Genomic DNA, 26,210 nt, shown 5'->3' with positions numbered 1-26,210 from the left:
AAAAAATTATTTTCTGTGTTTGTGAATTGTGTGCGCAGTAGCCGCACGTGCATCAACAAAGTAGTGCCAAGCGTGCGCCTGTGTCATAAGTAAAGGGCCGGCTGGCTTGACCATTAAAGGGTGCTGTAACCCCCAAAGTACACTCCAGTCCAAACCAAAAAAAAAATTATTTTCTGTGTTTGTGAATTGTGTGCGCAGTAGCCGCACGTGCATCAACAAAGTAGTGCCAAGCGTGCACCTGTGTCATAAGTAAAGGGCCCGCTGGCTTGACCGTTAAGGGTGCTGTAACCCCCGAAAGTACACTCCAGTCCAAACCAAAATTATTTTCTGTGTTTGTGAATTGTGAGCGCAGTAGCGGCACGTGCATCAACTATGTAGTGCCAAGCGTGCGCCTGTGTCATAAGTAAAGGGCCGGCTGGCTTGACCGTTAAAGGGTGCTGTAACCCCCAAAGTACACTCCAGTCCAAACCAAAAAAAAAATTATTTTCTGTGTTTGTGAATTGTGTGCGCAGTAGCCGCACGTGCATCAACAAAGTAGTGCCAAGCGTGCACCTGTGTCATAAGTAAAGGGCCGGCTGGCTTGACCGTTAAGGGTGCTGTAACCCCCGAAAGTACACTCCAGTCCAAACCAAAATTATTTTCTGTGTTTGTGAATTGTGTGCGCAGTAGCGGCACGTGCATCAACAAAGTAGTGCCAAGCGTGCGCCTGTGTCATAAGTAAAGGGCCGGCTGGATTGACCGTTAAAGGGTGCTGTAACCCCCAAAGTACACTCCAGTCCAAACCAAAAAAAAATTTATTTTCTGTGTTTGTGAATTGTGTGCGCAGTAGCCGCACGTGCATCAACAAAGTAGTGCCAAGCGTGCGCCTGTGTCATAAGTAAAGGGCCGGCTGGCTTGACCGTTAAAGGGTGCTGTACCCCCCGAAAGTACACTTCAGTCCAAACCAAAAAAAAAATTATTTTCTGTGTTTGTGAATTGTGTGCGCAGTAGCCGCACGTGCATCAACAAAGTAGTGCCAAGCGTGCGCCAGGGTCATAAGTAAAGGGCCGGCTGGCTTGACCATTAAGGGTGCTGTAACCCCCGAAAGTACACTCCAGTCCAAACCAAAAAAAAAATAATTTTCTGTGTTTGTGAATTGTGTGCGCAGTAGCTGCACGTGCATCAACAAAGTAGTGCCAAGCGTGCGCCTGTGTCACAAGTAAAGGGCCGGCTGGCTTGACCGTTAAGGGTGCTGTAACCCCCGAAAGTACACTCCAGTCCAAACCAAAAAAAAAATTATTTTCTGTGTTTGTGAATTGTGTGCGCAGTAGCCGCACGTGCATCAACAAAGTAGTGCCAAGCGTGCGCCTGTGTCATAAGTAAAGGGCTTGCTGGCTTGACCGTTAAGGGTGCTGTAACCCCCGAAAGTACACTCCAGTCCAAACCAAAAAAAAAATTATTTTCTGTGTTTGTGAATTGTGTGCGCAGTAGCTGCACGTGCATCAACAAAGTAGTGCCAAGCGTGCGCCTGTGTCAGAAGTAAAGGGCCAGCTGGCTTGACCGTTAAGGGTGCTGTAACCCCCGAAAGTAAACTCCAGTCCAAACCAAAAAAAAAATTATTTTCTGTGTTTGTGAATTGTGTGCGCAGTAGCCATACGTGCATCAACAAAGTAGTGCCAAGCGTGCGCCTGTGTCATAAGTAAAGGGCTGGCTGGCTTGACCGTTAAGGGTGCTGTAACCCCCGAAAGTACACTCCAGTCCAAACCAAAAAAAAAATTATTTTCTGTGTTTGTGAATTGTGTGCGCAGTAGCTGCACGTGCATCAACAAAGTAGTGCCAAGCGTGCGCCTGTGTCACAAGTAAAGGGCCGGCTGGCTTGACCGTTAAGGGTGCTGTAACCCCCGAAAGTACACTCAAGTCCAAACCAAAAAAAAAATTATTTTCTGTGTTTGTGAATTGTGTGCGCAGTAGCCGCACGTGCATCAACAAAGTAGTGCCAAGCGTGCGCCTGTGTCATAAGTAAAGGGCTGGCTGGCTTGACCGTTAAGGGTGCTGTAACCCCCGAACGTACACTCCAGTCCAAACCAAAAAAAAAATTATTTTCTGTGTTTGTGAATTGTGTGCGCAGTAGCCGCACGTGCATCAACAAAGTAGTGCCAAGCGTGCGCCTGTGTCATAAGTAAAGGGCCGGCTGGCTTGACCGTTAAAGGGTGCTGTAACCCCCAAAGTATACTCCAGTCCAAACCAATAAAAAAATTATTTTCTGTGTTTGTGAATTGTGTGCGCAGTAGCCGCACGTGCATCAACAAAGTAGTGCCAAGCGTGCGCCTGTGTCATAAGTAAAGGGCTGGCTGGCTTGACCATTAAGGGTGCTGTAACCCCCGAAAGTACAGTCCAGTCCAAACCAAAAAAAAAATTATTTTCTGTGTTTGTGAATTGTGTGCGCAGTAGCCGCACGTGCATCAACAAAGTAGTGCCAAGCGTGCGCCTGTGTCATAAGTAAAGGGCCGGCTGGCTTGACCGTTAAGGGTGCTGTAACCCCCGAAAGTACACTCCAGTCCAAACCAAAAAAAAAATTATTTTCTGTGTTTGTGAATTGTGTGCGCAGTAGCCGCACGTGCATCAACAAAGTAGGGCCAAGCGTGCACCTGTGTCATAAGTAAAGGGCCGGCTGGCTTGACCGTTAAGGGTGCTGTAACCCCCGAAAGTACACTCCAGTCCAAACCAAAATTATTTTCTGTGTTTGTGAATTGTGAGCGCAGTAGCGGCACGTGCATCAACAAAGTAGTGCCAAGCGTGCGCCTGTGTCATAAGTAAAGGGCCGGCTGGCTTGACCGTTAAAGGGTGCTGTAACCCCCAAAGTACACTCCAGTCCAAACCAAAAAAAAAATTATTTTCTGTGTTTGTGAATTGTGTTGCGCAGTAGCCGCACGTGCATCAACAAAGTAGTGCCAAGCGTGCACCTGTGTCATAAGTAAAGGGCCGGCTGGCTTGACCGTAAAAGGGTGCTGTAACCCCCGAAAGTACACTCCAGTCCAAACCAAAATTATTTTCTGTGTTTGTGAATTGTGAGCGCAGTAGCGGCACGTGCATCAACTATGTAGTGCCAAGCGTGCGCCTGTGTCATAAGTAAAGGGCCGGCTGGCTTGACCGTTAAAGGGTGCTGTAACCCCCAAAGTACACTCCAGTCCAAACCAAAAAAAAAATTATTTTCTGTGTTTGTGAATTGTGTGCGCAGTAGCCGCACGTGCATCAACAAAGTAGTGCCAAGCGTGCGCCAGGGTCATAAGTAAAGGGCCGGCTGGCTTGACCATTAAGGGTGCTGTAACCCCCGAAAGTACACTCCAGTCCAAACCAAAAAAATATATATTTTCTGTGTTTGTGAATTGTGTGCGCAGTAGCCGCACGTGCATCAACAAAGTAGTGCCAAGCGTGCGCCTGTGTCACAAGTAAAGGGCCAGCTGGCTTGACCGTTAAGGGTGCTGTAACCCCCGAAAGTACACTCCAGTCCAAACCAAAAAAAAAATTATTTTCTGTGTTTGTGAATTGTGTGCGCAGTAGCCGCACGTGCATCAACAAAGTAGTGCCAAGAGTGCGCCTGTGTCATAAGTAAAGGGCTGGCTGGCTTGACCGTTAAAGGGTGCTGTAACCCCCAAAGTACACTCCAGTCCAAACCAAAAAAAAAATTATTTTCTGTGTTTGTGAATTGTGTTGCGCAGTAGCCGCACGTGCATCAACAAAGTAGTGCCAAGCGTGCACCTGTGTCATAAGTAAAGGGCCGGCTGGCTTGACCGTAAAAGGGTGCTGTACCCCCCGAAAGTACACTCCAGTCCAAACCAAAAAAAAAATTATTTTCTGTGTTTGTGAATTGTGTGCGCAGTAGCCGCACGTGCATCAACAAAGTAGTGCCAAGCGTGCACCTGTGTCATAAGTAAAGGGCCCGCTGGCTTGACCGTTAAGGGTGCTGTAACCCCCGAAAGTACACTCCAGTCCAAACCAAAATTATTTTCTGTGTTTGTGAATTGTGAGCGCAGTAGCGGCACGTGCATCAACTATGTAGTGCCAAGCGTGCGCCTGTGTCATAAGTAAAGGGCCGGCTGGCTTGACCGTTAAAGGGTGCTGTAACCCCCAAAGTACACTCCAGTCCAAACCAAAAAAAAAATTATTTTCTGTGTTTGTGAATTGTGTGCGCAGTAGCCGCACGTGCATCAACAAAGTAGTGCCAAGCGTGCGCCAGGGTCATAAGTAAAGGGCCGGCTGGCTTGACCATTAAGGGTGCTGTAACCCCCAAAAGTACACTCCAGTCCAAACCAAAAAAAAAAATATTTTCTGTGTTTGTGAATTGTGTGCGCAGTAGCCGCACGTGCATCAACAAAGTAGTGCCAAGCGTGCGCCTGTGTCACAAGTAAAGGGCCGGCTGGCTTGACCGTTAAGGGTGCTGTAACCCCCGAAAGTACACTCCAGTCCAAACCAAAAAAAAAATTATTTTCTGTGTTTGTGAATTGTGTGCGCAGTAGCCGCACGTGCATCAACAAAGTAGTGCCAAGCGTGCGCCTGTGTCATAAGTAAAGGGCTAGCTGGCTTGACCGTTAAGGGTGCTGTAACCCCCGAAAGTACACTCCAGTCCAAACCAAAAAAAAAAATATTTTCTGTGTTTGTGAATTGTGTGCGCAGTAGCTGCACGTGCATCAACAAAGTAGTGCCAAGCGTGCGCCTGTGTCACAAGTAAAGGGCCGGCTGGCTTGACCGTTAAGGGTGCTGTAACCCCCGAAAGTACACTCCAGTCCAAACCAAAAAAAAAATTATTTTCTGTGTTTGTGAATTGTGTGCGCAGTAGCCGCACGTGCATCAACAAAGTAGTGCCAAGCGTGCGCCTGTGTCATAAGTAAAGGGCTGGCTGGCGTGACCGTTAAGGGTGCTGTAACCCCCGAAAGTACACTCCAGTCCAAACCAAAAAAAAAATAATTTTCTGTGTTTGTGAATTGTGTGCGCAGTAGCTGCACGTGCATCAACAAAGTAGTGCCAAGCGTGCGCCTGTGTCACAAGTAAAGGGCCGGCTGGCTTGACCGTTAAGGGTGCTGTAACCCCCGAAAGTACAGTCCAGTCCAAACCAAAAAAAAAATTATTTTCTGTGTTTGTGAATTGTGTGCGCAGTAGCCGCACGTGCATCAACAAAGTAGTGCCAAGCGTGCGCCTGTGTCATAAGTAAAGGGCTGGCTGGCTTGACCGCTAAGGGAGCTCTAACCCCCGAACGTACACTCCAGTCCAAACCAAATAAAAAATTATTTTCTGTGTTTGTGAATTGTGTGCGCAGTAGCCGCACGTGCATCAACAAAGTAGTGCCAAGCGTGCGCCTGTGTCATAAGTAAAGGGCCGGCAGGCTTGACCATTAAAGGGTGCTGTAACCCCCAAAGTATATTCCAGTCCAAACCAATAAAAAAATTATTTTCTGTGTTTGTGAATTGTGTGCGCAGTAGCCGCACGTGCATCAACAAAGTAGTGCCAAGCGTGCGCCTGTGTCATAAGTAAAGGGCCGGCTGGCTTGACCGTTAAGGGTGCTGTAACCCCCGAAAGTACAGTCCAGTCCAAACCAAAAAAAAAATTATTTTCTGTGTTTGTGAATTGTGTGCGCAGTAGCCGCACGTGCATCAACAAAGTAGTGCCAAGCGTGCGCCTGTGTCATAAGTAAAGGGCCGGCTGGCTTGACCATTAAAGGGTGCTGTAACCCCCAAAGTACACTCCAGTCCAAACCAAAAAAAAAATTATTTTCTGTGTTTGTGAATTGTGTGCGCAGTAGCCGCACGTGCATCAACAAAGTAGTGCCAAGCGTGCACCTGTGTCATAAGTAAAGGGCCCGCTGGCTTGACCGTTAAGGGTGCTGTAACCCCCGAAAGTACACTCCAGTCCAAACCAAAATTATTTTCTGTGTTTGTGAATTGTGAGCGCAGTAGCGGCACGTGCATCAACTATGTAGTGCCAAGCGTGCGCCTGTGTCATAAGTAAAGGGCCGGCTGGCTTGACCGTTAAAGGGTGCTGTAACCCCCAAAGTACACTCCAGTCCAAACCAAAAAAAAAATTATTTTCTGTGTTTGTGAATTGTGTGCGCAGTAGCCGCACGTGCATCAACAAAGTAGTGCCAAGCGTGCGCCAGGGTCATAAGTAAAGGGCCGGCTGGCTTGACCATTAAGGGTGCTGTAACCCCCGAAAGTACACTCCAGTCCAAACCAAAAAAAAAAATATTTTCTGTGTTTGTGAATTGTGTGCGCAGTAGCTGCACGTGCATCAACAAAGTAGTGCCAAGCGTGCGCCTGTGTCACAAGTAAAGGGCCGGCTGGCTTGACCGTTAAGGGTGCTGTAACCCCCGAAAGTACACTCCAGTCCAAACCAAAAAAAAAATTATTTTCTGTGTTTGTGAATTGTGTGCGCAGTAGCCGCACGTGCATCAACAAAGTAGTGCCAAGCGTGCGCCTGTGTCATAAGTAAAGGGCTAGCTGGCTTGACCGTTAAGGGTGCTGTAACCCCCGAAAGTACACTCCAGTCCAAACCAAAAAAAAAAATATTTTCTGTGTTTGTGAATTGTGTGCGCAGTAGCTGCACGTGCATCAACAAAGTAGTGCCAAGCGTGCGCCTGTGTCACAAGTAAAGGGCCGGCTGGCTTGACCGTTAAGGGTGCTGTAACCCCCGAAAGTACACTCCAGTCCAAACCAAAAAAAAAATTATTTTCTGTGTTTGTGAATTGTGTGCGCAGTAGCCGCACGTGCATCAACAAAGTAGTGCCAAGCGTGCGCCTGTCTCATAAGTAAAGGGCTGGCTGGCTTGACCGTTAAGGGTGCTGTAACCCCCGAAAGTACACTCCAGTCCAAACCAATAAAAAAATAATTTTCTGTGTTTGTGAATTGTGTGCGCAGTAGCTGCACGTGCATCAACAAAGTAGTGCCAAGCGTGCGCCTGTGTCACAAGTAAAGGGCCGGCTGGCTTGACCGTTAAGGGTGCTGTAACCCCCGAAAGTACAGTCCAGTCCAAACCAAAAAAAAAATTATTTTCTGTGTTTGTGAATTGTGTGCGCAGTAGCCGCACGTGCATCAACAAAGTAGTGCCAAGCGTGCGCCTGTGTCATAAGTAAAGGGCTGGCTGGCTTGACCGCTAAGGGAGCTGTAACCCCCGAACGTACACTCCAGTCCAAACCAAATAAAAAATTATTTTCTGTGTTTGTGAATTGTGTGCGCAGTAGCCGCACGTGCATCAACAAAGTAGTGCCAAGCGTGCGCCTGTGTCATAAGTAAAGGGCCGGCAGGCTTGACCATTAAAGGGTGCTGTAACCCCCAAAGTATACTCCAGTCCAAACCAATAAAAAAATTATTTTCTGTGTTTGTGAATTGTGTGCGCAGTAGCCGCACGTGCATCAACAAAGTAGTGCCAAGCGTGCGCCTGTGTCATAAGTAAAGGGCCGGCTGGCTTGACCGTTAAGGGTGCTGTAACCCCCGAAAGTACAGTCCAGTCCAAACCAAAAAAAAAATTATTTTCTGTGTTTGTGAATTGTGTGCGCAGTAGCCGCACGTGCATCAACAAAGTAGTGCCAAGCGTGCGCCTGTGTCATAAGTAAAGGGCTGGCTGGCTTGACCGTTAAAGGGTGCTGTAACCCCCGAAAGTACACTCCAGTCCAAACCAAAAAAAAAATTATTTTCTGTGTTTGTGAATTGTGTGCGCAGTAGCCGCACGTGCATCAACAAAGTAGTGCCAAGCGTGCGCCTGTGTCATAAGTAAAGGGCCGGCTGGCTTGACCGTTAAGGGTGCTGTAACCCCCGAAAGTACACTCCAGTCCAAACCAAAAAAAAAATTATTTTCTGTGTTTGTGAATTGTGTGCGCAGTAGCCGCACGTGCATCAACAAAGTAGTGCCAAGCGTGCACCTGTGTCATAAGTAAAGGGCCAGCTGGCTTGACCGTTAAGGGTGCTGTAACCCCCGAAAGTACACTCCAGTCCAAACCAAAATTATTTTCTGTGTTTGTGAATTGTGAGCGCAGTAGCGGCATGTGCATCAACAAAGTAGTGCCAAGCGTGCGCCTGTGTCATAAGTAAAGGGCCGGCTGGCTTGACCGTTAAAGCGTGCTGTAACCCCCAAAGTACACTCCAGTCCAAACCAAAAAAATAATAATTTTCTGTGTTTGTGAATTGTGTGCGCAGTAGCTGCACGTGCATCAACAAAGTAGTGCCAAGCGTGCGCCTGTGTCACAAGTAAAGGGCCGGCTGGCTTGACCGTTAAGGGTGCTGTAACCCCCGAAAGTACACTCCAGTCCAAACCAAAAAAAAAAATATTTTCTGTGTTTGTGAATTGTGTGCGCAGTAGCCGCACGTGCATCAACAAAGTAGTGCCAAGCGTGCGCCTGTGTCATAAGTAAAGGGCCGGCTGGCTTGACCGTTAAAGGGTGCTGTACCCCCCGAAAGTACACTCCAGTCCAAACCAAAAAAAAAATTATTTTCTGTGTTTGTGAATTGTGTGCGCAGTAGCCGCACGTGCATCAACAAAGTAGTGCCAAGCGTGCACCAGGGTCATAAGTAAAGGGCCGGCTGGCTTGACCATTAAGGCTGCTGTAACCCCCGAAAGTACACTCCAGTCCAAACCAAAAAAAAAAATATTTTCTGTGTTTGTGAATTGTGTGCGCAGTAGCTGCACGTGCATCAACAAAGTAGTGCCAAGCGTGCGCATGTGTCACAAGTAAAGGGCCGGCTGGCTTGACCGTTAAGGGTGCTGTAACCCCCAAAAGTACACTCCAGTCCAAACCAAAAAAAAAATTATTTTCTGTGTTTGTGAATTGTGTGCGCAGTAGCCGCACGTGCTTCAACAAAGTAGTGCCAAGCGTGCGCCTGTGTCATAAGTAAAGGGCCGGCTGGCTTGACCGTTAAAGGGTGCTGTACCCCCCGAAAGTACACTCCAGTCCAAACCAAAAAAAAAATTATTTTCTCTGTTTGTGAATTGTGTGCGCAGTAGCCGCACGTGCATCAACAAAGTAGTGCCAAGCGTGCGCCTGTGTCATAAGTAAAGGGCCGGCTGGCTTGACCTTTAAGGGTGCTGTAACCCCCGAAAGTACACTCCAGTCCAAACCAAAAAAAAAATTATTTTCTGTGTTTGTGAATTGTGTGCGCAGCAGCCGCACGTGCATCAACAAAGTAGTGCCAAGTGTGCGCCTGTGTCACAAGTAAAGGGCCGGCTGGCTTGACCGTTAAGGGTGCTGTAACCCCCGAAAGTACACTCCAGTCCAAACCAAAAAAAAAATTATTTTCTGTGTTTGTGAATTGTGTGCGCAGTAGCCGCACGTGCATCAACAAAGTAGTGCCAAGCGTGCGCCTATGTCATAAGTAAAGGGCTGGCTGGCTTGACCGTTAAGGGTGCTGTAACCCCCGAAAGTACACTCCAGTCCAAACCAAAAAAAAAAAAATTTTCTGTGTTTGTGAATTGTGTGCGCAGTAGCCGCACGTGCATCAACAAAGTAGTGCCAAGCGTGCGTCTGTGTCATAAGTAAAGGGCCGGCTGGCTTGACCGTTAAGGGTGCTGTAACCCTCGAAAGTACACTCCAGTACAAACCAAAAAAAAAATTATTTTCTGTGTTTGTGAATTGTGTGCGCAGTAGCCGCACGTGCATCAACAAAGTAGTGCCAAGTGTGCGCCTGTGTCACAAGTAAAGGGCCAGCTGGCTTGACCATTAAGGGTGCTGTAACCCCCGAAAGTACACTCCTGTCCAAACCAAAAAAAAAATTATTTTCTGTGTTTGTGAATTGTGTGCGCAGTAGCCGCACGTGCATCAACAAAGTAGTGCCAAGCGTGCGTCTGTGTCATAAGTAAAGGGCCGGCTGGCTTGACCGTTAAGGGTGCTGTAACCCTCGAAAGTACACTCTAGTACAAACCAAAAAAAAAATTATTTTCTGTGTTTGTGAATTGTGTGCGCAGTAGCCGCACGTGCATCAACAAAGTAGTGCCAAGCGTGCGCCTGTGTATTAAGTAACGGGCCGGCTGGCTTGACCGTTAAAGGGTGCTGTAACCCCCAAAGTACACTCCAGTCCAAACCAAAAAAAAAATATTTTCTGTGTTTAGCCGCACGTATATATCAAATCGATATAACATAAATGGAGGACCAAACTTTCTCCGATAAAAATAAAATAGAGAAAGATCAAGAACCACTTCCTCCTAGTGCTGAAGCTGCTGCCACTAGTCATGACATAGACGATAACATGCCATCAACGTCGTCTGCCAAGGCCGATGCCCAATGACATAGTAGAGGGCACATACAATCCCAAATGGCAAAGTTCAGGAAAATGACCTTGAAAAAGACATTTAAATCAGCTGAAGAGAAACGTAAACTTGCCAATATGCCATTTACGACACTGAGTGGCAAGGAACGGCTAAGGTCGATCCCTAGTATGTTCATGACTAGTGGTTCAGCTTCACATGATGATGGAAGCCCTCCTCCCACTAAAAAAATCAAAAGAGTTAAGCTGGCAAAAGCACAGCGAAGAACTGTGCTTTCTAAGAAAATATCACAAATCCCCAAGGAGAGTCCAAGTGTGGTGGTGGTTGCGATGCCTGACCTTCCCAGCACTGGACGGGAAGAGGTGGCTCTTTCCACCATTTGCACGCCCCCTGCAAGTGCTGAAAGGAGCACCCACAGTCCACTTGCCGATATGCAAATTGAAGATGTCACTTTTGAAGTACAACAGGATGAGGATACTGGTGTAGCTGGCGCTGAGGAGGAAGTTGGCGAGGAGGATTCTGATGGTGATGTGGTTTGTTTAAATCAGGCTCCGGGGGAGACAGTTGTTGTCCGTGGGATGAAAAAGCCCATCACGGTCATGCCTGGGCAGAAGACCAAACATTCCACCTCTTTGGTCTGGCAATATTTCTATCCAAATCCGGACAACAACTGTCTTGCCATATGTACCATATGTAAAGGTGAAATAAGTAGGGGTAGGGACGTTAACCACCTAGGAACATCCTCCCTTATTCGGCACCTGCAGCGCATTCATAAAAAGTTACTGTCAAGTTCAGAAACTTTGGCTAAGACCGTAAGCAGTCCAGGTACACCTAAATCCCGTTGTCCTGTTGTATCCAAGTGCCTGCAAACCACACCGTCAACTCCCTCCTCGTCAATTTCCTCCTTAGTCAGGATCGGAAGTAGCCCTGCAGGCCATGTCACTGGCATGACTGACTCTCCTATCCGGGATTCCTCCGGAGGATCCTGCATTGCTACGCCTACTGCTGCCGCTGCTGCTGTTGCTGCTGCTGGGAATCGTTCATCATCCCAGAGAGGAAGTAGGAACACCACTACTTTTACTAAACAATTGACCCTCCAACAGTCCATTGCGAGGAGGATGAAGTACGACAGCAGTCATCCTGAAGCAAAACGTATAACTGAGGCCTTGACTGCTATGTTGGTGTTAGACGTGCGTCCGGTATCCGCCATTGGTGCAGTGGGATTTAGACAATTGATGGAGGTAGTGTGTCCCCGGTTCCAAATCCCGTCTAGATTCCACTTCACTAGGCAGGCGATACCGAGACTGTACAGAAACGTCAGAAAAAGTGTCCTCAGTGTCCTGAAAAATGCCGTTGTACACAATGTCCACTTAACCACGGACATGTGGACAAGTGGAACAGGGCAGACTAAGGACTATATGACTGTGACAGCCCACTGGGTAGATGTATCACCTTACGCAGCAACAGCAGCAGCGTCACCAGTAGCAGCATCTCAGAAACGCCAGCTCGTTACAAGGCAGGCTACGCTGTGTATCACCGGTTTCAGTAAGAGGCACACCGCCGACAACCTCTTAGAGAAACTGAGGGAAATCATCGCCCAGTGGCTTACCCCACTTAGACTCTCCTGGGGATTTGTGATATCTGACAACGCCACCAATATTGTGCGGGCCTTACATCTGGGCAAATTCCAGCATGTCCCATGTTTTGCTCACACAATAAACTTGGTGGTGCAGAATTTTCTGAAAAGCGACAGGGGCGTGCAGGAGACGCTTTGGGTGGCCCGAAAAATTACTGGCCACTTTCGCCATTCAGCGACTGCGTGCCGAAGACTGGAGCGCCAGCAAACACTCTTGAACCTGCCCTGCCATCACCTGAAGCAAGAGGTTGTGACGCGGTGGAACTCAACCCTCTATATGCTTCAGAGGATGGAGGAGCAGCAAAAGGCCATACAAGCCTATACATCCACCTATGACATAGGCAAAGGAGGGGGTATGCACCTGACTCAAGCGCAGTGGAGAATGATTTCCGTGTTGTGCAAGGTTCTCCAGCCCTTCGAACTTGCCACACATGAAGTCAGTTCAGACACAGCCAGCTTGAGTCAGGTCATTCCCCTCATCAGGCTTTTGCAGAAGCAGCTGGAGAAAGTGAAGGAGGAGCTAAGACGGAGCGATTCCGCTCGGCATGTGGGACTTGTGGATGAAGCCCTTCATTCGCTTTGCCAGGATTCCAGGGTGGTCAATCTGTTGAAATCAGACCACTACATTTTGGCCACCGTGCTTGATCCTAGGTTTAAAGCCTATGTGGTGTCTCTCTTTCCGGCCGACACAAGCCTGCAGAGGTGCAAAGACCTGCTGGTGAACACAATGTCAGCTGAAGCGGAACGTGACACGTCAACGGCTCCTTCTTCATTTTCTCCTGCAACTGGGGCTGCCAGGAAAAAACTTAGGTATCCTAAGCAACCCGCTGTCAGTGATGCAGGGCAGGCAGGACCAAGTTTGGACATCTGGTCCGGACTGAAGGACCTGGCAACAATTTCTGACATGTCTACTGTCACTGCATATGATACTGTCACCATTGACAGAATGGTGGAGGATTACATCGGTGACAGCATCCAAGTAGGCATGTCAGACAGTCCATACCTGTACTGGCAGGAAAAAGAGGCAATTTGGAGGCCCCTGTACAAACTGGCTCTATTTTACCTGAGTTGCCCCCCCTCCAGTGTGTACTCCGAAAGAGTGTTTAGTGCAGCCGGGAACCTTGTCAGCGAAAGGCGTAGGAGGTTGCTTCCACAGAATGTGGAGAAGATGATGTTCATCAAAATGAATTATCAGCTCTTCCAGGGAGACCAGCCTCCAGAAGGTACAGAGGGACCTGTGGTGGATTCAAGTGGGGAAGAGTTAATACTTTGTGAGGATGAGGATGTACACACTGAAGAGGGTGAGGAATCGGTGGATGAGGAGGATGAGGATGACATCTTGCCTCCGTAGAGCCAGTTTGTGCAGGGACACATTAATTGCCAGCTTGTTTTGTGGGGGCCCAAACGAACCAATCATTTCAGCCACAGTTGTGTGGCAGACCCTGGCGCTGAAATGATTGATTTGTTAAAGTGTGCATGTCCTGTTTATACAACATAAGGGTGGGTGGGAGGGCCCAAGGACAATTCCATCTTGCACTTCTTTTTTTTCTTTGCATTATGTACAGTTTGGGGCCTAGTTTTTCTAACTGCCATCCTGTCTGCCACTGCAGTGTCACTCCTAGATGGGTGACGTGTTTGTGCCGCCCACTCGTGTCGCTTAGCATAGTCATCCAGCTACCTCGGTGCAACCTTTTGGACATAAAAACACTATTGTGAGGTGTGAGGTGTTCAGAATAGACTGGAAATGAGTGGAAATTAAGGTTATTGAGGTTAATAATAGCATAGGAGCAGAAAAACCTACAAATTCTGTGATTTTAGCTGTTTTTATGCTTTTTTTAAAAAAAATACAGATCCAAAACACAAAACCCAGAACCCAAAACACGGAAGGGTGGTTTTGGCAAAACCAATCCAGATCCAAAACACGAAGAAAGATCGAGATCCAAAACCAAAACACAAAACACGAAAAGTGGCCAGTGCACACCCCTACTCCCAACATGACCCTCTCCAAGAGGGACACAATGCTCTAGCAGCATGCCTATATTCTGCGTGCGACTGTGGGTACATCTGCATGCAAAATGCTACATTAACGTGTCAGCGGCTGTGACACTGCAGTGTAGCATTTAGCTTACAATGCTTTAAGTAAATTTACAACTGTGACAGCACTGTCCCATCGATATAATGCTGTCTACATATTGACAAATGTCAACAGCATGAAAATCTAAAATTTAAATAAGGAGAGCATAAATTCTCCACAATGTCAACATTGTTAAGATGTCGACATGCACCATGTCAACATCCTGAGAATGTCAAAATGCTCACAATGTTGACATGTTAAATCCAGAATGTCACTAATAGAGTTAAGCTCAGTGACGTGCGGTGAGGTCAATGGCTGGGGAGGCACACATGTATAAAAGCACTGTTTTTATATAAAAACTCTGGAGCTTGGCAGGGAGTATGATAGAGGTGGGTGTATGACATCGGAGGCTCTGCCTCCCTTGCTTGCATGTCCCCGGTTAAGCTGCAGGTTGGGAAGGTTAGGGTTAGGCAGTGTGTGTGTGTATGGAGAGGGGGGAGTTAGGCACAAGGAGGAATGTTAGGGTTTGTCCCACGATGGGGCCTGGGTCCCCTTTATAGGAGGTGTCACCTTATTGCTACCTGACCGCCTGCAGAGTCCCTGAGACCTGTGGTCACTCACCTGTAAATGTGCAGTTCCTGCAGCATGCTTCTATTGTGCTATAGCACCCAGTTCCAATATCTCCAACAGTAGTCTGTTCCAGATTTAATGTACCTATATACTGCTACTAGTAACCTACATGAAGAATATCATTATTAAGCCACCCAGCTTCATTTACACTTCAGCTCATACAGCTAGCCTAAGGTGCCCTGAACTGAGTCAACAAGTCCCTAGTGCAAGGACAGGGATTAGAGTTAGGGCTAGGGAAAGAATGCTAATTGGAACCGCCGCTCCTTCAGAGTTCTGGTCTTGAACTGTTCACCATGTGACCGCCGGGATCTGGAGATACCGCTGGGAGCAACTAAGTCACCGCTAGACCACCAGTGATGGTTTGTTAACTTTCTAGCATGTCGACATTTCAGCAGTGTCCACAGGATGAATGTGGACATACTCACATGGTTGCACATGCTACTCAGGTTCTCATGTAGCGCAGTTCTGCCCCTGTGACTTGTCTACCACTCTCATACTTCTGTTTTGTGATATACTGAATCTACCATTCCCAATAAAAATAATAAAAACATCAGTAAGATACTTGTATATAGTTACATAAAAGTCAGTCTTAATTGCACCTGCATTGGAATACAGAACTAACGCATGCTTGCCGAATTACAAATTCTCCTCCACGGGAGAATCCTGGGGAGGAGAAGCAGGTGGGTGGAGTTGGGGTGGGGGCAGCCAATCGCGTCATTAAGCTCTGACCCCTTGTGGAAATTTGCTGCAAACACCGGATATTTAAAATAGGGGGTGGGGCTAAATTACGCAATTCACATAGAACTGATTCATTAGGCCCCGCCCCCAATGCATGGACCTGCCGTCCCTGGTAATATTCTCCCCTTTCTGCCCCCTTCACTAGGAAGTGCCTACTCTTTCGGGGGTGGAGGGGGTTAACCGAAAAATCGGGAGCCTACCACAACTTCCAGGAGGGTAGGCAAGTATGAACTAAAGCAGATATAGAGAGTTGGCTGGACTGCCCCTATACATACACTTGGATACACAGACCATTTGGAGCTCCATATTGTGTGTTGCACATTGCAGCCTAGAACAGACCATTTCAGTACTCTGCGATCCCGCTCTGTAAGCTTGTGTGAGAAGCTGTTTCATGGCTGAACTTTTGTGGTTCGTACTTCCTAGATGTTTTCATTTTACAAGAGCAATTACAATTGACTGTGGCAACGCTATAAGGGCAAAAGTGGCATCTAATGACAGTACAACACTGAATGTCACTGAACTCTTCTTTAGGAAACTTTCTATTGCTAACATTTGACTATAGAGATGGCAAAGCTGTAAGCTTGATTTTATGCACTTGTTAGCTATGTGTAGGGCTGAAATGGAACAACACACTAGTTACAGAGGTTCTCATATACTTTTAGCCATGTAGTGTAGTATACTTGCAGGACATTGTGAGTGGGAAATTTGCTGTTTCACTGAGTTGATCTATAGTGAGATATTTGTTGGTAGGAATTAGGGGTGAGCGGGTTCGGTTTTACTCGGATTTACTCGGATCTTTTCATTGGCTATCGCCGAACATGTGTTTTGGTTAGCGAATAAAATCGAGCCGAATTTGCGGTAAAGTGGCGATAAGAACCACGTAAAACCGAGTAAAACCGAACCCGCTCACCCCTAGTAGGAATGTGCTCCTGCGCCGCCACCACCCAGTACCCGGACAAAGAAGGCTGACTTGGTGGTCACTTGGACCTGCCGTAGTCAGTTAGACAAGTCCAACCTATGACATGCACTATTGCGCATGCGAGGCGTCTCCACACGTCTTTACTCTCTGGCTCTTCATGGGGTTGTTTGGACCAAGGATAGTCGCAGCATACAGAGCCATAAAGAGCCGTAAGACTAAATAGCAAATACACTGTATCACCACTGCTAGCATAAAGGGAACCAGTGCTACCCTTCACTGTTGTATTTGCCGCAATCACGTCTGGTACTCTACAATGCCTATCAACACCCTAAGCTCTAGGCTTCCGTTACCAACAACTGGTTTACATATTTAACATCACATGTACCAATGTACATGTACAATGGAGCATTATACCATGGTTTAATTTTCTGTCTGGAGGACTACTGATCCCAGCACGTCCACTCATATTCCTTATTGATAGCCACATTGTGTCACCCAGTATGCTATCACTACTTACTCTGCTAATAATATTAACATTTGTTATCATTGATAAGCATCCACTGCCTGCCTGGTGTAAAAAGAGACATAGGCTCAGTGGAGACACTAAACTGTCATTTGAGAACTGAAGACTTCAATAAATATTGTTCCCTCCTGTTACATGACTGGTTAGAGTTACATACTGAATGTTTTACTTGTGTTTGAAAAGTCTTATTAGGACTAAGGGGTAAATTTACTAAAGATCAATTATACTGATATATATCAATTAAAAATGTATCGAAATTGACCAACATTGGTGTTGTGTTTCGGGGCTAAATCACACATTTACTTATACCACTTTCACACAGAAGCCGGGACTTCGAACCGGCTTTTACCTGGCTTTTGAGGCAAGGGTTGATTCACGGTCCCAGGCCAGTACCACCCTTTCAGACAGAAGATTAAATTGCCAGGTCAAGCATTTGAACCCAATAATTTGCCGGGTCAACCCGGGTCCTTCTTCTGTGTGAACGGGTTACCCCGGGTCGAAGTCCAGGGTTGACCCTTTCGCACAGAAGAAGAACCTGGGTTGACCCTGCAAATTACCGGGTCCTTACCAGGTCCTTTTCTCTATCTAAAAAGGGTATAACAGACAATTTTTATATACATTTTTAAGTGTTAGTAAATGTGTGATAAAGGGCGGGATGCAGCAACCTGAGAAATGCTTTCAAACCCGCAGGTTTTACCGCATTTATCATATGCACCAAACCCCGGAATGTGATGCACTCCCAAGCTTGGTTGCAGTGGGATACGCCATCTTCCTGATGGTGTTACCCACAGATGCCTATGGGCTTCTTTCTGCAGAGTGCTGTGAGAGGGATCCAATCGGATCCTTTGCAGCACCCCCTGCGGTGTGTGCGTCCTTCTTTGCATGGGCAGAAGGACACCGGAGGTGCTTCTGGGTCATAAACCCGGAAGTCCCTCCATCACAAAGGGCCGCTCTTACCAAGAGTGCAGTCCTTTCTGGTGATCGTTATGCATACTGGCATTACCAACGCCGGCAAGCATGCGAAGACCACCGGGATGCATCTGTCAATCTGTCAAAATTGACCTTCAGTAAGTGTTGATTATAAGGGTAAGATGAACTAGGACATAGGAGCCCATTTATCATTAAATATAATTCCCCGAAAACATCCGTTTTTTGGGGGTAACAGCAAATATTGAACATCACCCCATGTATGAAAGAGGGACAGCAGTAGATATCTCCAATACATGCTACGATCCCTCCATTCCCGATGGCAGCCGCAACCCCCATAGGTTTCTATGGGGGATGCAATGCTGCCAGATTAACAAACTTCCAGAATGCGAAGCATCCTGGAGATTGGCGCCATGGCAGGGATGGCTCCTTTCGGAGCCCCTGTCCCTGCAGGTTTCGGAGTACACATCCTGGCGCTATGATTGCATCTTGCAATGTGATCATGGGTGGAAATATCATGCCCAGATCACATTGCAAATGTGATCATTAATAAATGGGGCCCCCAGTATGTACAGCTTTTAGTTACAAAAATGCAGGTAAAATATTGCATAGCCAATTACATTCTGGATTGAATATTTACTATTCCACTTAAAATCTGAATGTTTTATGTTTTTCTTTTGTAGAAAACTTTTTCTGTGTTTGGGTGTTAAACATTCTTGATATAAATGTTTTCTTTCCAAAGGTCTCTCATTTAGGGCTCTATTTACTACAATCCGCATTTTGAATGCAGATTGTAGTGTGATATTACCGACTGAATTCGCACTGCGAATTCAGCCAATATCACAGGGATTTACTAAAAATCCCTTACAGGGACAGGCTTGCGATAAAGCTCTGTCCCTGCGAATCCCCCCCACACAATATATATTTTTTAAATACCTTGACAAGTGCCCGCGCATGCGCCGACCGGCCACCGCTAAGCCCCACCCCTGTCGCTAATCCCCACCCCCGCGAAGGCGACCCCGCGACTCCGCCCGCGATCACCCCTCATTTAATTGCTCTTACCTCCGGTTATTGGGCTCCGGTGATGTCATCCATGGCTCCAGTCAGCTGATCTCCCATCCTGTACTGGGACCCAGTCACCTGATGACCAGGTCCCAGTATAGGATTGGAGACCAGCTGACCGGAGGGAGGACATCACCGGAGCACTGATCTCTGGTCCCTGGACCCTGGACTTAGCAGAGATCAGCGTGTGATTTGTTTAGATCATACAGCTGATCACTGGGGCCGGCTCCCGGCTCTGTTCTGCCTGTTAGAGCAGAGCAGGAGTCTGGTAACCGGGGGAGACCCTGCATAACACCACCTCCAGGTGGCGTTATTATCACAGGGCTTCCCCCTGTATTTTTTTCACAATTTATTTTTAGTAACTACCAGGCAGATCGCATTTCCCATTACAATGATGGGAAATGCGATCTGATTACTAAAAATATGTGATACTTAGGGGTTGGAGTAGAATTTTACGAGTTCTACTCCAATTGCCCTTTAGCAACTTTAGGTGAAACTAAAATAATGTGAAAAGGGTGTGAAAACTCCCTTTTTCACTTTATTTTATTAAAAATAGTGATAATAAATAGAGCCCCTAGAATTATCACATAGGCATTAAGCATGATTTATTAGGGGTCCTTATTTGGCAGAAATAGAATTCTGGGTGGCAGTTCATATTTAGAGAGTCCGTTCATCGCTCCAACTGCTCATAGGTTTCCTATATTAAATTTTGACTGTAAATACAGAATTTTAATTGTGTTAATCAGTATGGGAGTACTAATAACACTCAGGGAGAAAAAAAGAATCCCCCCTCTCGATAAAAAAAATGAACCATGAGTAATGCAGTATAAAGAACATATGTAAGTTATTTCTATCTTAAGGCACAGCAGATGTGTCTCAGAATGAAAACGCACCATTGAGTGCTGTTATGATTTCTGTTATCTGTGTGGGTATGAAATCCATGTTCTTACACAGACTAGAAGAAAGATGTCATGCTCAGATATCTAATAGCAAGCAGTGCACAGTTTAAATAAACTGTATTTATCTCTCTTTCGGCTACAGAAATATGTATAAAAATCATGTCCGTTTGCTGAATAACAAAGTACTAAGGAGTTTAAGAGATTTAAAAATGTCTGGCGACAAGCCAAACCTTAATGGCTGTTTAAAAGCAGGTTGATTAAACAGAATTAACATACTAATTGCCAATCGGTAGATGGTGCTGGATAAGTTACAAAAAAATCATTACCTACTCTAAATACTAATATCTAATAAAATGTAAGGATCTAGAACGTGCTTTTTCTGCTGCCATGTACTGTACTCAGAGGGATTAAAGCCACACATGTATTATGTTTTAATATCAGGTAGCTGTGAGATATCACAGTCTCCAGAAAGATTCAGCACCACAGTGCAAAAAGCTTCCCAAATGCTGGAAATGCTGCTTGGCTGGAGTTTGAGCAGAGTGGAAGCTGTCACCTGCTTTGTGTATGTACAGTCACTGCTCAGCCTGGCTGCATGCTGGAAATCTGTGTTGTAAAGCGCCAGGAGCCAGGAGCTGGGGGAACTTTGGAGTGCATTGAAAACAAGATCAGTTCAACAGCACAAATCACAAGGATTTAAGGAGGTTCCTGAGCTCTGTCTAAATGGATCCCCACAATGATCAGATGCTGGGAAGGCTCTGCATTTGTAGATGAGTTAACTGCTTCACATAAGATGCCCAAGTGATGGATCTGACATGCTACATGGATGTGGGATATAAGGATCTAACTTCACATTGCCTGTCTTTGTTATAATTAGCATCAAGCTGTACCGAGAGAAAACGCATCATCTCTTTCTCAGCCTGTGTATCCAGTTTGAGTGACAGAACAGGAATATTCTACTGCTTTGTGTTAATCTGTTTACATTGACTTATATGAATGTACACAATGTACTGGGTGCTGAGTGGACAGCAGTTTGGAAGACTTGGAAAACAGAAGAGTAACACTGGATTTTTTTAAAGTGATAAAGATGCTTTTTAAGTTACAATCACAGATTTAGGGAGACTGCTCTATTCAGATTATGTAGTATTATCTGGTATACTATTCTTGGTGGAATTATGCACACCCCTGAACTACACCCAAACTGGAGAGACCTAGATTTCTGAAATCACAATGGACAACATTCTTCTGAAAGCAAATGATGACTTCTGGTGATGTCTAGTGCCCTAAACAGCTAGAAAGAATATCTCATCATGATCATGTATGGGGAAATGCTGCTAAACTCCAGCAGTGCCACCGAAGCCCAGATCATGATCCAGACTAACACTCCTTACCTGAGCGGCACACAGAGACCTGTCAGCTCCTCAGCCTTTTACATGTCCACAGCCAGGGTGCTGAAGGAAGGGGAGATAAACAAACCTGACCTAATGACATATATTGTACTATTTGTCCTTCTCTTCTTGTCTGTCACTCTCATTGTTCTTTTCATTAACTGCCAGCTGCGGAATTCCTTCTTTGCAGGTCTACCTTATGACAGGTCACTGAGAGAAGCCAGGAGCCCTTGGAAAACACAGTCTGTCTGAATCAAACATAACAGCTGGCATCTGAGATGCATTTTCCTCTGTCAGTTTTTATATGTTACTTTAACTAAATGGTACAAACAGAACGGGCATAGACTTCTTTTTGATACTATACACTAAGTTAATGCCGTTATCTATGTAATGATTATTATTATCATTACTATTATTTTATCGTTATTATTAATAATTGTCATTATTATTAAATTATGGTAAACGTTATAGCCATTTGATTAAGAAACCATAAAATGATGTAATTATGTTCTTAAATATTTTTCTTTAGATTTTATATAGTATCCTTATTTAGAATGTGATTGTGACTTTCATGTGTCCCTTTACCTTTGTATAACGGTGCAGACATATCCTTTGTCTCTGACTGTCAGATGAGTTGGAATGACATTTTATCAGTGACTACTGAATGCTCAGGAAGGCAGTGATTTGCCATTCACTGCTAATGTGTCATTTTCATATACAGATATTATAACTGAGGCATCATAAAATGTTATCCTCGGACAATGATTACCCTCAGTTCTCTCTCCCATCAGATTCTGTGTAAAATTACTCCCCTTTGAAATAAAATAAATTGCAAGATCTAATTTCTTCCTAGAAATGAAATACAGTGTTATGGTTTTTTTTGCTGAGGCTTGGAGGCAATCATTTCATATCATCTCCTCCAGTGGCTTTGCCAGAATTAAATGGCTGAGGGGGAGGTTCCAAATACTTACTGTAGCTTAATTATTTGACCCATTTAGTGTTACTGTAGCCCAGAAGAGGCGTTGTGTTATGCTCATCCAGGTGTTTTTTTCCCTTCCACATCAATTTTTCTTATAACAAATTAAAATGTAAATAATTTGTTTTAATATTGAAACCTACAATGTTCTTACTATTTACATGAAACAGTATTTTTAGATTTACCACTACAAGGCTAATGCAGATATCGTGATGATTTGTAAGATATATTTGTCATAGAACATGTTCTGCCAGGCTTGTTCTGTTAGTGAACACATCCCAGCTGAACAAACAGTAACATTATGATAGCAACCATGCTATGTTTAAAATAATCAGACTTTTTTTTTTAACTACTGTACAGTTTTTAACAGATAAATACTGGAATAAAGCTTAGAAATTAAAGTAACACAAAATGAATGTATTATTGATATACAGTACCTCTCAACGATTACTGTTGGGAAATCGTGAGAGGCACAAAAGGGTTGTGTACACACATACAGTACCATAAGTCTGGTACATGTGGTACCTGCTCAAGCAGAAGTGAACAGAACTTTACGTTCCAGCCTGATTGGGACAAAGCTGTCCTGATTTGGACAGAGGGACAGAATCGTCATATCTGGACTGTTCCACTTAAAGCAGGACTGTCGGAAGGTATGTTAAAGAAATTTTCACCAGTAAAGAACCCAGGTACTAAATCCACTCTATTTTCCATACTAGTATTCCGAGGGATAGAGGGTCTGATCAGAGCCGTAACTAGACATTTTGGTGCCCTGTGCCAGAAAGAGCATTGGCGCCCCCCTCATTTTTTCAAAGGGACATAATGCATCCAAAAAAGGGCCATGGCTTCACGGGGAAGGGCCAGGGAAGAGATAGGAGAGACCAGGAGATGCTGGGGATGAAATAAGAGGAAGCTACAAGTAAGAATGATAATAAACAGAAATTTGACAGGCCCAAACAGCGCCCCCTGACCTGTGGTGCCCTGTGCGATGACACCGGCCGCACTGCCCTAGCTATGGCCCTGGGTCTGATTTAGAGGTGGATGCAGTATCGATTTCTTTGGAAGTGGCTGATGTTTTGTCTACTGCGCTTGCACCTTTGCCGCACTGCGCATGTGTAGCAATCGCATGGGTTTATTTAGATGCAGTAAGATTGACAGCCACCGAACATTTGGGGAAGGTAATGGCAGGGGCGTATCTATAAGGGGTGCAGGGCCCCTGGGTCCAAGGGGGGCCCACTCAGCACACCCTGCACACATATTTTCTAATACTTACCTCTCCTAAGTCCCATGTCGGCTGTAGCAGCCCTGCACAAAATGCCAGAAAATGGCAGCCGCAGCCAGTTTCCAGGCATTTTGCCCATGCGCAGTGTGGAAATTAGCGGAAAATGGTGGCCGCGCCATTTTCCTGGTGACCAACACATGCACAGTAGACTCTGGGTATGGACTAGTGCCCAGAGTCTACTGCTGTAGTCAGTTTGCTGTCGGCTTCCGGGGAGAGAGGAGGTGGCCCTCGACAGGGAATGCACACAGGCCCCCTGCTCTCTTAATATGCTCCTGGGTAATAAGAATAGGCGACTAAACACAGGCATGTCACGGCCACTTTGGGGACATGTTGCAGCTGGAGACTTAATATTTGGATACAGTGGTTCTGGCCCCGGAATCTCAGTTGGGACGGACATTCTGAGAAACCATAGGGTTGCTCAGAGGTCCAATGGTCCAACCGATGTTCCTAATGTTCATCCAATTCTGCATCATTTTATGCAAGTGGTGTATCTGAGAAGCCGCTGGTGGGAATCTCTTTACAAAAGATGGATCCTGCGGCATTTGCATATCGGCACAGATTCTCTGTGGCCACAGAGGCAGCACAGACCCGATTTGCATCCAAGAGTCTTCCCATTAGGACCATCCTTATTAGCAATATCCCAACAATTTTGTATGACTTAAATCTGTTCCTTTCACCTTCAACACTGCTGAACTATATCAGTAGCTGGGGAGATTTGACTGTCACTAATAGGATTTCAGTTAGAGCTGCAGTGTCAGATATTTCCTGCTACTGTATGGAATGAGTAACCATGCTGGAGATGACTGGCAGAAGTCCCAGCTACTGTATATGCAAGTGCCAGGACCCTGCTAAATACAACTAATAAAGTGGAGCCTATGGGAGGTAACTTTACCAAAGTAATATTATTGTGTTGGTAGGGGACAGGAGCGGATTGGGCTTTACTTTTTGCGGGGAAAATCCCGGTGGGCCGATTGGTTGTGGGGCTGCATGTCATCGAGGAGTGAGGAGAAGTGGCGCGGAACCGCCAGTGACAGCTTGGCCGCAGTGAGGGTAAGTTGCAGCGGGGATGGGGGGCCGGGCAGATCAGTCTGTCAGCCTGATCACATCTTCTCCACTCTCCCCTCCCCAGGCTGTGAAGTGTCATGTTTAAGTTTCATTTCACAGCCTGGGGAGGGAGCAGAGTGGAGAGGAGACAATCGGGTCTGGCTGCAGTCTAGGGGGTGATGATCTGTCTGTGGGGGAGGGGGGGGGCTGATATATTAGGGGTGTGAGAGATGATGATCTGTCTGTGGGGGAGGGAGGGTCTGATATACTAGGGATGGGGGATATGATGATCTCTTTGTGGGGGAGGGGGGATTGCTATCAGGGCCGGATAAAGGGGGGGGCGACAGGAGCGATCGTCCCTGGGCCCCCACACCTGAAGGGTCCACACACCCTTTGGGGTTAATGTGAACCGGAGGAGACGGAACCAGTTCCGCCTCCTCCGGCCAACCTAACCCCGGCGCCGCAGGGAGGCATTATTTGCCAGACACCCACTGATTGTAACCAGCGGATGACCGGCTCCCTCCCCGCAGTGTCAGCCGGAGCCGGAGACTGGAGACCGGAGACTGGCTCACGCAGTGTACTATGGGAGAGACGTCATGACGTGTCTCCCATAGTGCAGAGGAGCAGCCGGGCAGAATGGACGTGGATGGCAGTGGGAGTGGGGCTTAAGGTAAATATTAGCTCTTTTTTTTTTAAGTGCAAATGGCTTTTCTACTGGGGCATTACTCAGGGGGGGATTACTACTGGGGGCATTACTACTGGGGGCATTACTCAGGGGAGGGCATTACTACTTTGGGCATTACTCAGGGGGCATTAATATTGGGGGCCTCTACTCTTGGGGGCTTTACTACTTGAAGGCGTGGCATTACTACAGGGGGCACTACTACTGGGGCCAATACAACAGGGAGCATTATTACTGGGGGCACAACTAAAGGGGTATTACTGCTGAGGGAATTTATACAGGGGGCATTACTACTAGGGCATTACTATTGGGCACACACAGGGGGCATGACTACTGGGGGGCATTACTAGGGGACACAACCACAGGGGGCATTACTACTGGGGGCACTACTAATGTGAGTATTGCATAGGGGGCACTGCATAAGGGGTACCACTCCTGGGGGCACTGCATAAAGGGCACCACTACTGTGGGCTCAGCAAATGGGGCACTACCACTGTGGGCACTGACACTACTGGGGTCCCCATTGTGCATAGCCCCAGTTTGTCACATTTAATAGGGGCCTCCACATGTTTGTTGCCCAGAGGCCCCCACAGACCTTAATCTGGCCCTGTCTGCTGTATTAGGGGCGGGGGAGATGATCTGCCTGGGGGAGGGGGGGGTCTGCTATATTAAGGGCGGGGGAGATGATCTCTGTGGGGAGGGGATGCTCTGCTATACTAGGGGTGGGGGAGATGATCTGTATGTCGGGGAGGGTGGTCTGCTATATTAAGGGTGGGGGAGATGATGATCTGTCTCGGGATGGGGGTCTGCTACATTAGGGGTGGGGGAGGGGGGTCTGCTATACTAAGTCCAGGGGAAATGATGATCTGTCTGTGGGGACGGGGGGTTTGATCTGTCTGCGGGGAGGGAGGGTATTCTGTGCTAGGGCAGGAGGACACCACTGAGGAGACGCAGGATGATGGCGCTTGGGAGACGCAGGAGGATGGCACTGTGGGTGGATGGTGCTGGAGAGAATTGGGGTGGCACTGGAGAGGAGCAGGGAGATAGCGCTGAAGAAACACACGAGAGGGGATAGGTTGGAGATACACAAAGGCGTGGTGCTGGAGACACACATATAGGACGGTAGGAACACTGATACTATTAGAAGAAAACACTGGGGCACAGTAATCTTCAGTAAGATAACAAATCTAATGAAATCATATTCTGATGCAA

At 46.6% G+C, this 26,210-nt stretch overlaps 1 protein-coding gene across 1 annotated transcript; it reads left to right on the top strand.

Moving 5' to 3' along the window:
• Positions 1-20,215: 20,215 nt before the first annotated feature.
• SMIM32 (small integral membrane protein 32) lies at positions 20,216-22,319 on the top strand. The gene has a single exon (XM_088445992.1). It carries the CDS (start codon positions 20,940-20,942, stop codon positions 21,267-21,269), a length of 330 nt encoding a protein of 109 aa, XP_088302118.1. The 5' UTR covers positions 20,216-20,939; the 3' UTR covers positions 21,270-22,319.
• The last annotated feature ends 3,891 nt before the right edge of the window (positions 22,320-26,210 follow it).

The sequence above is a fragment of the Taudactylus pleione genome, unplaced genomic scaffold, assembly GCF_031769625.1.
Source record: "Taudactylus pleione unplaced genomic scaffold, aTauple2 ptg000392l, whole genome shotgun sequence".
NCBI lineage: Eukaryota > Metazoa > Chordata > Amphibia > Anura > Myobatrachidae > Taudactylus > Taudactylus pleione.
This window is presented reverse-complemented; position numbering and strand designations above follow the sequence as displayed.

Coding starts and splice junctions, on each gene's coding strand:
- SMIM32 (XM_088445992.1), top strand. CDS start 20,940: ATGATCATGTATGGGGAAATGCTGCTAAACTCCAGCAGTGCCACCGAA.